General features: G+C 38.3%; 1 protein-coding gene across 1 annotated transcript in view; it reads right to left on the bottom strand.

Annotated features, from left to right (window-relative positions):
• HMCN1 (hemicentin 1) overlaps positions 1-12795 on the bottom strand; it is a 458039-nt gene that overhangs the window by 18988 nt on the left and 426256 nt on the right. Inside the window, 6 exon segments of the mRNA XM_059412784.1 lie at positions 2692-2826; positions 3971-4090; positions 5120-5182; positions 9917-10154; positions 11352-11473; positions 12626-12763. Coding sequence (XP_059268767.1) covers positions 2692-2826; positions 3971-4090; positions 5120-5182; positions 9917-10154; positions 11352-11473; positions 12626-12763 — 816 coding nt within the window.

Here is a 12795-nt window from a genome sequence, read left to right as displayed (position 1 = left end):
TGTCTGGTTCTAGGAAGTTTTAGCCCTGGAATGTTGCTGACAGACTAGAACACTGAAGATTGGGGGGGGGGGGTGAGCCAAGGTCTTGGGCAGTATCCTTTGTAATTGGCCTTTCTTCCCCATTTTCGCTGCTGTTAGCCTGATATAGATCTTGACCACTTTGTGCCTGACACCAGCAACTTTAGCATTTTTTCCGTGTCCACAGTTATTGCCGAATTAATCTTCCCAACACCTATGGGGCATAGTATAATACAAAAAAAAAAAATGCAAGCATGAATTTCCCAAATTCGTGAGCATTTGCCTGTTTTTTGTTTGTTTGTTTTGTTTTGTTTTTGTCTTTTTTACACATCTGGTATTGACAGCTGGTGTCAGGAAGATGAGCCTTATCAGTTCACCTGGTGTGGTGGTTAAAGTGTTTTTTAAAGTCCCCCCACTTTTAAAAAACCTTTTAAACTGCTGGAACTTATACAGGAATTCAGTAAAGTGTCAGGATATAAAATCAATGCACAGAAATCAGTTGCATTTCTCTACACCAACAGCAAGACAGAAGAAAGAGATATTAAGGAGTCAATCCCATTTACAATTGCATCCAAAACCATAAGATACCTAGGAATAAACCTAACCAAAGAGACACAGAATCTATACGCATTTGCCTGTTTTATGTACCTTTTCCAAAACTCTCCTTCCTTCTAGTCCCATAGGAAGAGAGAACTTTTCTTCCATGTAAGAAAAGTCTCTCTGTTTGAGTGTTTGAGTTCTGAAGCCCATCTCCTCCTTCCTCACCAAGATGAGGACTGTGGTCCATTGATAATTCTCTCCGTGTTTGCATTTTTAAAGTCCTTGGTCCTTATGGTCATCTTTCCCATAGTCCTACAGACACAATCCAGTCTTTCCTACCCTAACATAATCCCTCTCTCAGGTCTGTACTCAAGTTCCTTCTCCTTCTCTACTGTTCTACTCATTCTTTTCAAATCCTCCAAAGCAACAATTACCATACTTAGGCTCTCCACATCCCCCTCTTACATTCCCAGACTCAGACGATTGCCTGTGTCTTATTTTGTACTTGTTTTCTATTTGAGCTCTTTAATTTTTTTATTTTGAAAAAAAATGTTTCAAGTTTTTATTTAAATTCCAGTTAGTTAACAAACTGTAATATTAGTTTCAGGTGTATGAGCTCTTTTAATCTTCCAAAATCTACATGTTACTACAACTGCATACATTTTTATACTTAAAAAATATTTTCTTAGTGTAGCTTTTTCTTCTTTCTTTTTTCTTGGCTTTCTTTATTGCTTTTTACCTTCTTGCCCACCAAAGCCAGTCTGCACTGACAGCCTAGTATAAATATTAACATATCTCTACATATGTATCTCTATGTAAATATATAAATCCATTGCCTTTATCTTTGGTTATTGATTGTTTTGATTGGTTATTGATTGGCCACATAATCTTTTCCACACAAGCTATGTACACTTTTCTACATCTTGGTGTTCTCACTGAACAACTCAGCAAGGAAACAGTTGAGCTGCATCCCATTCTTTATAATGGCTGCACGATGGTTGATGGTGTGAATGTAGCATAATTCATTCTCTCTTTCTATATTGATAGGCCTTCAGTTTTGTATCCACCATTTCTGCCTCTAGGAAAAAACCCTGATAGAAGCTTTATTCATAACTGTTAAAATCTGGAAGCACCAGGATATCCTTCAGTGGCTGAATGGATTAATAAATACATTACATTAATACAATGGAATAATATTTAACACTGAAAAGAAAAGAGTGATCAACCCATGAAAAGATCTGGAGGAAACTTACATTCATATTATTGAGTGAAAAAAGACAATCTGAAAAGGCTACAAGTTACTTGACATTCTGGAAAAAGTAAAACAATGGAAACAATGAAAAACTCAGTGGTTGCCAGAGGTTGGGGGAAGTGAGGGATGAAAAGGCAAAGAGCAGAGGATTTTTAGGGGAAACTGTTCTTATGATACTCTAATACAGGATACATGTTATTATTTGTCAATAATCATAGAATGTACACCAAGAGTGCATCTTAATGTAAATGATGACCTTTGGGTGATAATGATGTATCAAGGTGGGTTCATCCTTGGTAAGAAAGAATTTTGCCACTCTGGGGCAGCATGTTGATAGTAGGAGATGCTGTGCAAGAGTTAGGGCAGAGAGTATATGAGAAATTTCTCTACTTTCCGCTCCATTTTGCTGTAAATGTGAAACTTCTCTAAAAAAGAGTCTGTTAAAAATCCTGCAATAGGGCACCTGGGTGGCTCAGGTCCTGATCTCTGGGTCCTGGGATTGAGCCCCACATTGGGTCCCAGCTCAGCAGGGAGTCTGCTTCTCCCTCTCCCTGCCACTTGTGCTCTCGCTTTCTCAAGTGGCTAAATAAAATATTTTTAAAAACCCTACAATAAATATCTGGTAGTCTTATGTACTGAAGTTTAATGAAACAGACTCTATTAAGATCGTGCTGTATAATCTCATCCTTCAAATATAATAGGCAAATACTTTTCAAAACCACTGTGCTATAAATATTTCAAAATAGCCTTGGACTATTACATCTGAAAACCTTATCAAGAAGCTCATTCTATAAAATGGAGTTTACATTAAATGATACAAAAGGCAGAGGGTCTTCATTCTTAGCATAATGAAGATAAAGGGAGGAACTCCATTTTTATACCTTGGCAACTCAGCCCATCAGAGGTTCTTCGAAAGCCAATTCCACAACGGACCACACAGCGATAGGATCCGATAGTATTGTCACAGTCCTGACCAGCGTGGCAGGTGTGTCCGCCTAAAGCACACTCGTCGACATCTGCAACAAAATGAGTCACTCACCTAAGGCGGGGTGAAGAACATCCACCCAAGAACCAGGGATAAGAGAAACAATAAAATGATACTTGAAAATATATGAGAGCAAGAATGCTGAATCATTTGGTGGAGTCCTGGCAGGGGGTTATGTTGATGACAAGCACGTAGGAGCCTAATGTGGTATCTTTGCACACTACGGTAACCGCTAAACCACCGAAAATTAATTATGTGGCTTTAAAAAAGTTACTTCTCCTATCTGACACTCAGTTTTCTTATCTGTAAAGTGAGGATAAGACCTGTCTCTCAGCATTACTTTGGAAATCAAAGGAAATAATGTACACAAAGTGCTCAGTCGTGCCAGACATTCCACAATGTTAATCCTCGCCGCCCCCAGACCTTACACTCTGTCTCTGTTTTGCATTTAGAAGGGTGTCTGCTCAGACACAGAGGGAGAAATCCTTTCTTCTTTTCATCATTTTAAAATTTACTTATAAACCAGATTCTCACACAATTCTAATTTGGAAGTCTATGCGGAGTCTGATAGAAAGTGTTTTTTGAAGTGAGGAAATGGGCAAAATGGGTGATGAGGAGGGGGAGGTGTGGGCTCTCGGTTGTGCAATGAATAAGTCAAGGGAGTTCAAGACACGGCATGAAGAACAGCATCAGTGATACTGGACGGCGTACTGGCGCACTGGGACAGTCGGTAGCCAGGCTTGTGGCGAACACAGTACAGTGTATACACTTGTCAAATCACTCAGTTGTGCCCTTTAAAATAATGTAACATTATGTGTTCACTTTACTCAAAAACAAAGCACTTTTTTTTAATGTTCCCAAAGTGTTACCAGGATTATGCAATTTACTTAAATTCTTTATAACTTCTTTATTTCTTAGTTTTGTCACTGTAAAATGAACGCGATGCTGGTCCTGCCTGTCTCTCTTCAGGGGGTGGTGGGGGTGGAATGAGTGGCTGCAGGTCTCCCGGCTTGGGTAGCGCCCCTCGTGAAGGGAGTTGTGGCAGCAGATCTCAGGCGGCCTGATGATCTGTTTATTGCCAGCGTGGGGGCAGAAAGAGTACGCGAGAACAGCACTGTTCTACCGCCCTTTTCCTGGGCCAGAGCTTTCTGTGACCATTGCCTGACTGGGGCTACCTTGACAAGTCCTTCCATCCGCGGCTATGGTGAGGCCCTTCAAGCAGGAGCAGTAGTAAGTTCCCACTGTATTGTGGCAGATCTGGGAGCAGGGACTCCCCGCTGCACATTCATCTTCATCTGAAACAAGAAACAAAGGGACCCATGAGTGTGTTATTCCCTGGCTTTCTAGAAGTCATTAAAGGCCATGATAATAGCTGTTCATAGAACAATTGCTCACAGAGGACAATGCATCGAATCGAATGTAACAGAAAATGCTCTAAGCGCCACAAAATAGAAACGCTAAATAAAAATTAACTTTGGGTCCCCAAATTATCTTTGATACTGACTAGATGTTTAGTTTAATTCTAAAATAACAAGATGACAGCTAAGGTACAATGACCATTTCCTGTACTCTAAACGTTTTTTACCTACCTTAACTCATTCTTCGTAACGTTCCTAGGAGACAGACATTTTTAGTACCATCCCCATTTTGCGTGATAAAATTGAAGAAAAAAGAAGTTAAGGAAATTGCCCAAGGTCACACAGGTCATTAGTGGCAGAGCTGAACTTTGAACCTGGACAGTACAGCTTCTAAAGATCACTTTTCTACCACTATATACTACATTATATCACCTACTAGGGAAAGGAAGGCTCTGGGTGTGCAAATTGAGCTACTCTAGGCATTTGCTCAGCTGCTTACTTATCTGTGACTCTCCTGTACTGGTACTTGGATGGGGTGAGTCTGGCTTAGTCAGTAGTCCTTGGTGCAGGGTGCTGCCCTGTCCTCTAAGCGTTAGGGTTAGGTGACTTAGAGTTGGATTATTATTGTGTTTTATATCCATGGCAAGTAAATGACCAGACGGCATCCAGTGTTTTGTCCCTGTGCCCATTCCACCTCTCTACTTAGGATCCCTGACACACTTGATTGTGGTCAAATTGAAATTAAACTTCAAATTAAATTTAAATCTAGCTCTGACACTTGCTAGCTGAGTGATCTCAGGCATCCCACTCAACTTCACATCTCAACTTCCTCGCCTATAAAATGGGACACTTCTAAGCCTGTTGTGATACTTAAGAATCTAGCAAAACGGCAATAGATATCCGTTAAATGGATTCCATTCCTAATTCTTTTTTATAAAAATAAAAATGCATTATTTCTGTTCTTACCAGCACAAAAGGGTCCAACCGAGTCTAAGGCAAATCCCGAGGGGCACTGATTACTGCGATCTCCTACCACAGAGAGAAAAGCCAAATTAACGGGCTTGTTAGAATGTTAGCACCTTGTTTCTTTCCAGGACACTCTTCCCTGGGAAGAGATGCCAAAGATGGAACACATCACGCAACATATGCAATAGGTGAAAACAAGCAGGAATGGAAAACTTTTCCTGTTCCCCAACCAAGAACTAAAAAAAATGAATCAGAGTCCACATTGTTGGCAAGCAGCCATTGGAAACAGATTTTGTTTATATTAATAAAAAAATGAAATAAAACTGTTCTGTGATAATGAAAAAAGGATCCAAGATAAATGTGTACGCCAGGCATAACCACAGGCAAAGTCCTGTTCCTCTAGCCATTATTTACTCTGTCTGTTCTAGAGTTAGGAGCACTATTTTCAAGCCACTTAAAATAATTTACGCCAGTGAAAACCAGAAGCTCTAATGAAGAAACCCTCTCCTTTTGTGGATCTCCTCCACTTGCAACTTGCAAGCAGCTGGGTCAAAGTCCCCTACGTGTGACCAAGTGTTTTCCTTTCCTGTGTATCCAAGCAAGGGCTAATGGGTGTACTGTGATAGAACAGATTTAAGTTAGATGTCAGAAACAAACACATTAACAAGAATAAATAAGCTAGTTAGGAAATCTCTCTCCTTAGAAAGTAATTCTGCCTTGATTGGTTTAAGCAATTTAGCTAATATTTTTCAAATATTATTGACCTGTAAAAACTTAAATAAAATGCCTTTTGAGTTACCAAAGCAATATGTGTGTGCACACACGCTCAAACACACAAACTAAAAGATAAGCATTAATACAGTAAATTTCTTTTGAAGGAAATTTTATTTAATTCACATCGTATGTTCAGTTCATATTCAATCTCTCAGAAATTATCTTTGATTTTCTTTCAATTCTAAGTGCATAAAACTGTGCTTGTTTTTTTATTATTGCTTTAGATACTTTTCATAGAGGGAGTCCAGGCATTAATTTTTCAAATTCATTTTACTTTGGAGAGTTTCTGATAACAATATTGTTTGAGCTTTGCTGAGGACATGAAACTGTTCAAAACAGTTTTATATATCTATGTATTCGGAGAATGTAAGAAACACTACTCCAGTGAAAATCTGACTAAAACGGTAAGTCCAATTTGCTCTTTTTAGGTAACCAAACTGCCTGAAACCTTGACAAGAAAGCAGAGGTTCCTGATGCATTTCTACCCTGAGTATAAAAATGACCCTGAAGACAAAACAAAACAACAACAATGACCCTGAGAGCATGTGTTTTCCTATACCTGCAAGAAAATGGGAAGAAGATGGATGAGATAGAAATGTCCAGCCTGTCTAGCTATCTAGTTATTGGATGGTTTCTGTGTGTCACACAGGGCTGCGAGCTTCCTGCACTTTATTTCATTCAAAGCTTGCAACATGAGGAATTTGAGACAGAGATTATGTAAATTGCCTAAAGTCGGAACTAATATAAACCAGAGCAAAGAGTTAGATGCAAGTCTGTTTTAATCCTGAACTCAAGAATACAACTCAGGTGGTCATTTTAATTCATGCTTCAGTTTTATTTATTTACTGATTCATACATTCCTTACCACAACCAGTAAGTTGTATAGGGCACTGTGTTGGAGGCTATAATTGTGGGAAAAAATGTGTCATATAATAAGTTATTATCTGATAGTAGTTTTATATTTTGGATTCTCAATGGGGGAGATGTCATCTATCAGGGTAACATTTGGGATGTTTTGCAGAAATACTTTGGTTGTTTTGATGATAGAGAGGTCTATTAAAATTTGGTGAGGGGGCAGAACCTGGGGAAGTTTTATCACCCTGCAATGTGTGGGATAATGATGCAAGATGAAGATTTGTCCCTTGCCTTGAAAGATTTTCATATAATTGTCAAAGCCTAGAACCTATCTCGTGCATATTAAACATTTTTTGTGTGATTCAAATATACAATGAATTTTCCAGGAATGCAACCATCTTATAAATTGATGACTGGTTGTACACTGTTTTACTCCATACATTACCAAGAATTACTAAATGTTAAAAAAAATCATATCAGAGATCTATATATAGGTTCAGCCATTATGAATCCTTCTCTAATATCTTCTAGTATAGTAATGTCTAAAGATTTTCATATTGAAATACAATGCTGAGTGGTTATTGTTTTCATATTTCTAACAATGATAACTGGGAAATAGTAACTCATTATTTTAGTCTATATTTCTTTTGCTTGTTGATGAAGTTAGATAGTTTTTCACATTCATTTTGTCATTATTATTTCTTCCTGTTCATAGGAATTTCCTGTTCACAGCCTTTATGTATTTTTTATTGGGTGTTGTCTTTTTCTTATTGATTTTTTTACAGTGCTTTTTATTATTTTTTTAGCAAGATCTACACCCATGTGAGGCTTGAACTCATGACTCCAAGATCAAGAGTCACATGTTCTCCTGACTGAGCCAGCCAGGTGCTCTATCTTAATGACTTTTAAGGGCCTTGTACATATTAAGGTTATTTATAGTTATCTATAATACGTAAAGCAGATATTCTTTCTTGGTGTATATCTTAGCTTCTCAATTTTGTCATTGTCTCCCATCAAGAAGTTTTAAAAAAATGTATTTGTAGTTAAATTTATCTTTCTGTTATTGTTTCTGATGTTTTCTTGATTAATTTGTAAGATATAAATGTATTTTATAATTTTATTTTTAAAAATAAATCCATTTTATTTTAAAGATGTGAAATTAAAAAAAAAATTATATTGATTCATGTTTGTGAGTTGACTTGACCAGCAGTTTCCAAATGCCTGTGTGCAGATTAGATAAATTAGGATCATTTAGGGGCTGTGTTAAAAATACAGACTTCCAGACCCTACCTAAGACTAGCTAAGCCAAAGCCTTTGTGCCTAGAAATATGAACTATCATCAAGCTCTTTAGGTGATTCTAACTGCATTATAACCATAGCTCTAGACTAGACCCAATACAGAGAAGAGAGAACATGCCGGTTAAGCAACCAAGAATGCAAGCTTGCCCCCTGGTGGTCACTTAAAAAAGAAATTGGAAGTACCCAATTGTAATTCACAGGAACCTTAACAAATGTGCACAGGTATCAGATGTAATTCATAAAATCATAGTATCTAAGAATAGTAAGGGGTTATAAGTGTCCTAGAGTGTGTTTCTGTCTATTGCGGGATCCCGATTCCCAAAATAAACTGTTACAGATCTTCAAGTAGTTCAGGCTTAGAGAATTTACATGACTGAATAAAAAGTGTACGTGTTTTTCAAAATAATTTTAATTCTTCTTGCTCGAGAGGGTGTAGACTCATTTTTAACCACAGTATTATGCAAAGTTGTCTTCTTTTAATTATATGGAGTACCGGAAAATAGAAACAGAGGCTAGACCTGAAAAGTGGGCATTGCTGAGCAAGAGAAACAGAACTCTTCATTCCAGTGGCTCTTTTCCTTTGTCCCAGTGACCTGAACATGCGTGACAACAGTAAAATGAGGACGTGGTAGCTAGCAACATGGGAGTGAAGGTCATGTGGGGCTAGGGACTCTACAGGCTCTGAGGCTTCAGGAATCTGCGATCATCTAAAAAATTGTGAACATGTTTTCCTAGATGACCATGGCCTCAAATTTAGTGATGTGGTTCCGACAGGTGTCGATGAAGAACACAGAGCTCGAATGTGCCCCAGTTGATGAAAGCAAGAGTATACGTGAAAATGAGTTTTTTTTAGTGTATCTGCTGAGCATGATAAAATAAAATGATGCTACTTATTATCTACTTGGATCTATTTTAGGAAAGCCAGTGCATAGCAAAGGCCAGTATGAATCATTTTAACTGTATTCATAGGAGCCTAAAGTTCAAAGTTAAAGTTATTCAAATACTTAGCGTCCATAACATAATCACATGCAAGTCTCCAGTAGCATCAACACTTCATGGAACACGGGATGCTGACTGTTTGGGTGTCTCTTATGACCAGAAAGGGATTTCAGGATACAGACACAAGAACTACACAGCATAGGAAGACCACTGAGATCAAGGGTTGTAGAACTATGCTTAGAAAATGAAAAACAGTTGCAAAATTATAATGTCCAGGAGTAAGAAATGACAGTTGGAATACTGATTATTGCTGCACAATTTTTGAAAGCTGCTCTTAAAATAGGGAAACTTTTTTTAAAAAACTAATTTAGGTTGAGATATACTTTACTTTTACATTATGTTTCAGGAATTAAAAAAATTCGGTGACAAATACAAGAGTCAGGATAAGAATGGTGACCTTGAACACCCAAAGAAAACATTATTCTGACAAGGAAATATTTTCTAAAGCTTTCTGCATATCTAGAATAGAACAATAACTCCACCATGTTAGATGGACAAGCATATTAGTAATTTAAATGTACTAGAACTCCCGTGGGACTGGCTTTCTCAAAGGGGTTTACCTCCCACAACACATAGACAACATACATGAAAACCTGGTATCATTAGGTTCAGTCTGTGCCCTAATATCCCTATCCTGAATGGCATTGATGTAATTCTCTTACCCACTTCCCCTTTTTTAGGTATTAAATACATTTTTCCCCCTCAGTTTTATTTTTAAGTAATCTCTGCATCCAATGTGAGGCTTGAACTCACAACCCCGAGACTGACAGCCACATGCTATACCTTCTGAACTAGTCAGGCACCCCTCTTTTACCCTTTTAGAAAGGACTGGATGGAAAAATGATCTGGACTTTCCTTTACCCAAGGTACCTTTGGAAATTGAAGCATGGATTTTAAAGCCCAGTGTCTCTTCCAGTTGGCTGTAGTCAGATTCCACAGAGGAAGCGTGAAGGGTTTCTACCAAGAAAGGCATTCTTCCCTGTGCCTCATCATAGAAAACGGTGTGGTTCCATGTGTATGGGACACTGACGCCATCAATGGTGAACAGCCGGGTTGAGTAGGCATACAGCTGCCCAGGACCTGTCTGAATGTAGTCCTCTGTGTAATCCTGAGGAAGACAGTATCAATTTGAGGATCAGTATGGCTCCTCTGATTATTTTTCCTGAGGGTACGGTGAGATCCAGAATGAGAAAAATAAAAGCTAAGGTGCTAAACATATATACAGTTGATCCTTGATCAACATGATCTGAACTGTGGGGGTCATTATATATGATTTTTTATAAATACAGTACAGTACTGTTCAGTGCAATTTCACTTCCTTATGATTTTCTTTCTTTCTTTTTTTTTTTTTTAAGATTTTATTTATTTATTTGACAGACCGGGATCACAAGTAGGCAGAGAGGCAGGCAAAGAGAGAGGAAGGGAAGCAGGCTCCCTGCTGAGCAGAGAGCCCGATGTGGGGCTTGATCCCAGGACCCTGGGATCATGACCTGAGCCGAAGGCAGAGGCTTTAACCCACTGAGCCACCCAGGCGCCCCTTCCTTACGATTTTCTTACTAACACTTTCTTTTCCCTAGATTACTTTAAGAACATAGTATATAATCCATATAACATATAAAATATGTGTTGACTGTTTGTGTTATTGGTAAGGCTTCTAGTCAACAGTAAGCCACTAGTAGTTAAGTTTTCAGAATCAAAAGTCATACGTGACTCCTGAATGCCCAGGGGAGCTGGCATCTCAACCCCCACACTGTTCAAGGGTCAACTGTAGCTCTAAATAAAATTGTGATTGTAAAATAGTGCTCAGGAAATAAAGTTTGAAGCTTTTAATTGTAACTATATTGATTTCCTGATTTTACTGTCATCAATTATAGTTTAATAAGGGATTCAAAGTTGTAGGTCAAGTGCAAAGAAAAGGGCATGAAAGGGTGATTATCATTCTTTAGTTTCTGAAATACTTTTAGGGGTGATATACAAAACTTTTTACATAACAGTTATATATTCTTTTTATCTGCAGAATATTAAACAGATGACCTACATCCAGATAGCAGTGATCTTGGTCACGGTAAGCAGGACCAGTAATAAACCAGTAAGTATTACTGGTGATAAAACCAGTAACAGTGTATAAAGACTTATTCCTGAGGATTTCTATACAAACACAAACGAGGCATTTCTAACCTTAATGGTTGATTTACTCCCCTGAGCAAGCAAGGGAAACTACATAAGGTCTCTGCGCTCTTTCTACGAGTCTTCGATTTCTGCTCTTACCAAAAACCAGTGAAGGCAAGTTATCCTGACATTTTACCTTTACAGTGACTTCAGCAGGTGACTGAAGCTGGAGGACATGGCCACTCACAACGATGTCGAGGAGCAAAGCCCCATCAGAATCCAAGCCCCGGGCAACATGAGTCATCCGCAAGATTTCTCCTGGGGATTACAATTGGTTCATTTTAACAGCAAAAAATATATGGTGGTGTAAGCACCGAGCAGATTTACCTCACATATCAGTTCAGCTGTTATTTTCCTTCAAACTTCAATAAGCATAGACCATGAAGAATTAAATGCACATTTAGTCCCTGAATGAAAGAAGTGGGCTCATTGAATGGTATGTTCTAAAACTTCTTTTTCTGCAGCAAAAATGTGGCATGTGGTTATGTGAAAGATTCTACGCTTTATTTATTTTGTTATTATTTTGTTTGTTAAGTGGGCTCCGTGCCCAATGTGGGGCTTGAACGTATGACGCTGAGGTCAAGAGTCATAGGCTTTACTGACTGAGCCAACCAGGTGACCAGGATGCCACACTTTAAACTCACAAGCAATAGCAAGACAGTTCTGCAAAGACTGTCTATGAGAAGGGACAGGCAGCTTCACCAGGTGGACTGGCAGTAACCGGAACTCTAGCCATAAGGCTTTGTTCTTTCTGGTGCTTCCAGAAGCAGCAAAGGGGCATCTTCATAAGCAGATGACCATGAAAAGACCCGCTTGTCTTCCAGGCTGGCTGAAGCCCCTTTCTCAGCCCTTCTTCACAGAGCACTACCACTGAGGCTGTCCACCTCTTCAAGAAGAGGCTTGTAATGGAGCTCAATAAAAATACGTATGCACTTGGAAAGGGCCATGAATAGCTAATACATATTCATTAAGACTAACATAAAGTGAAATGTCTGTAAATTTGCTTATTTTTACTTCCACCTTTTTCATAAAAAATCACTATAAGGTATCCTAGATGAACCTCAAGTTCGAGACACAAGTCTTTACTTAATAGCAATGACTCATTTTCCTGCTGTGTTTTGGCCTTTAAAAACCCTCTCTGAGGATTTAAAGAGAAAATATATAGAAAAGATGATAAAAAAAAAAATCACTATAGTGTTTTAAAAAAACAAGGCCTCGTATAGATCCATGCCAGTAAAAGTTTACAGGGAAACATGAAATTGCTTTTACATCATGTATGATAAGACTACATCAAAAACTTTAAAATTATTCTCTAGAGGAGTATATATAAACGTATTTTTCTTAACCAGCAACTTTTAAGGCAATCGTATTTTTTATAGTAATACAATATTAAGTTCAGCTGGCACTAACCAGTGGCAAATTCCACCTGGGTTTCTCTTTTGAAAACTGCATTGGTGAGGGTAAAGCCATTCACTGCTTCTCCTATCTCCTTTGCTGTTGTCCAGTAAATGGGATTTAGAATAGAAACTATTTTTCTCATTGCTGGGCCTAAAGAAGAAAGGATAAGTAAGGTGACAAGG

The sequence above is a fragment of the Mustela nigripes genome, chromosome 10, assembly GCF_022355385.1.
Source record: "Mustela nigripes isolate SB6536 chromosome 10, MUSNIG.SB6536, whole genome shotgun sequence".
Lineage (NCBI taxonomy): Eukaryota > Metazoa > Chordata > Mammalia > Carnivora > Mustelidae > Mustela > Mustela nigripes.
Note: the sequence above shows the minus strand (reverse complement) of the source record. Positions and strands in the feature narration are given on the sequence as shown.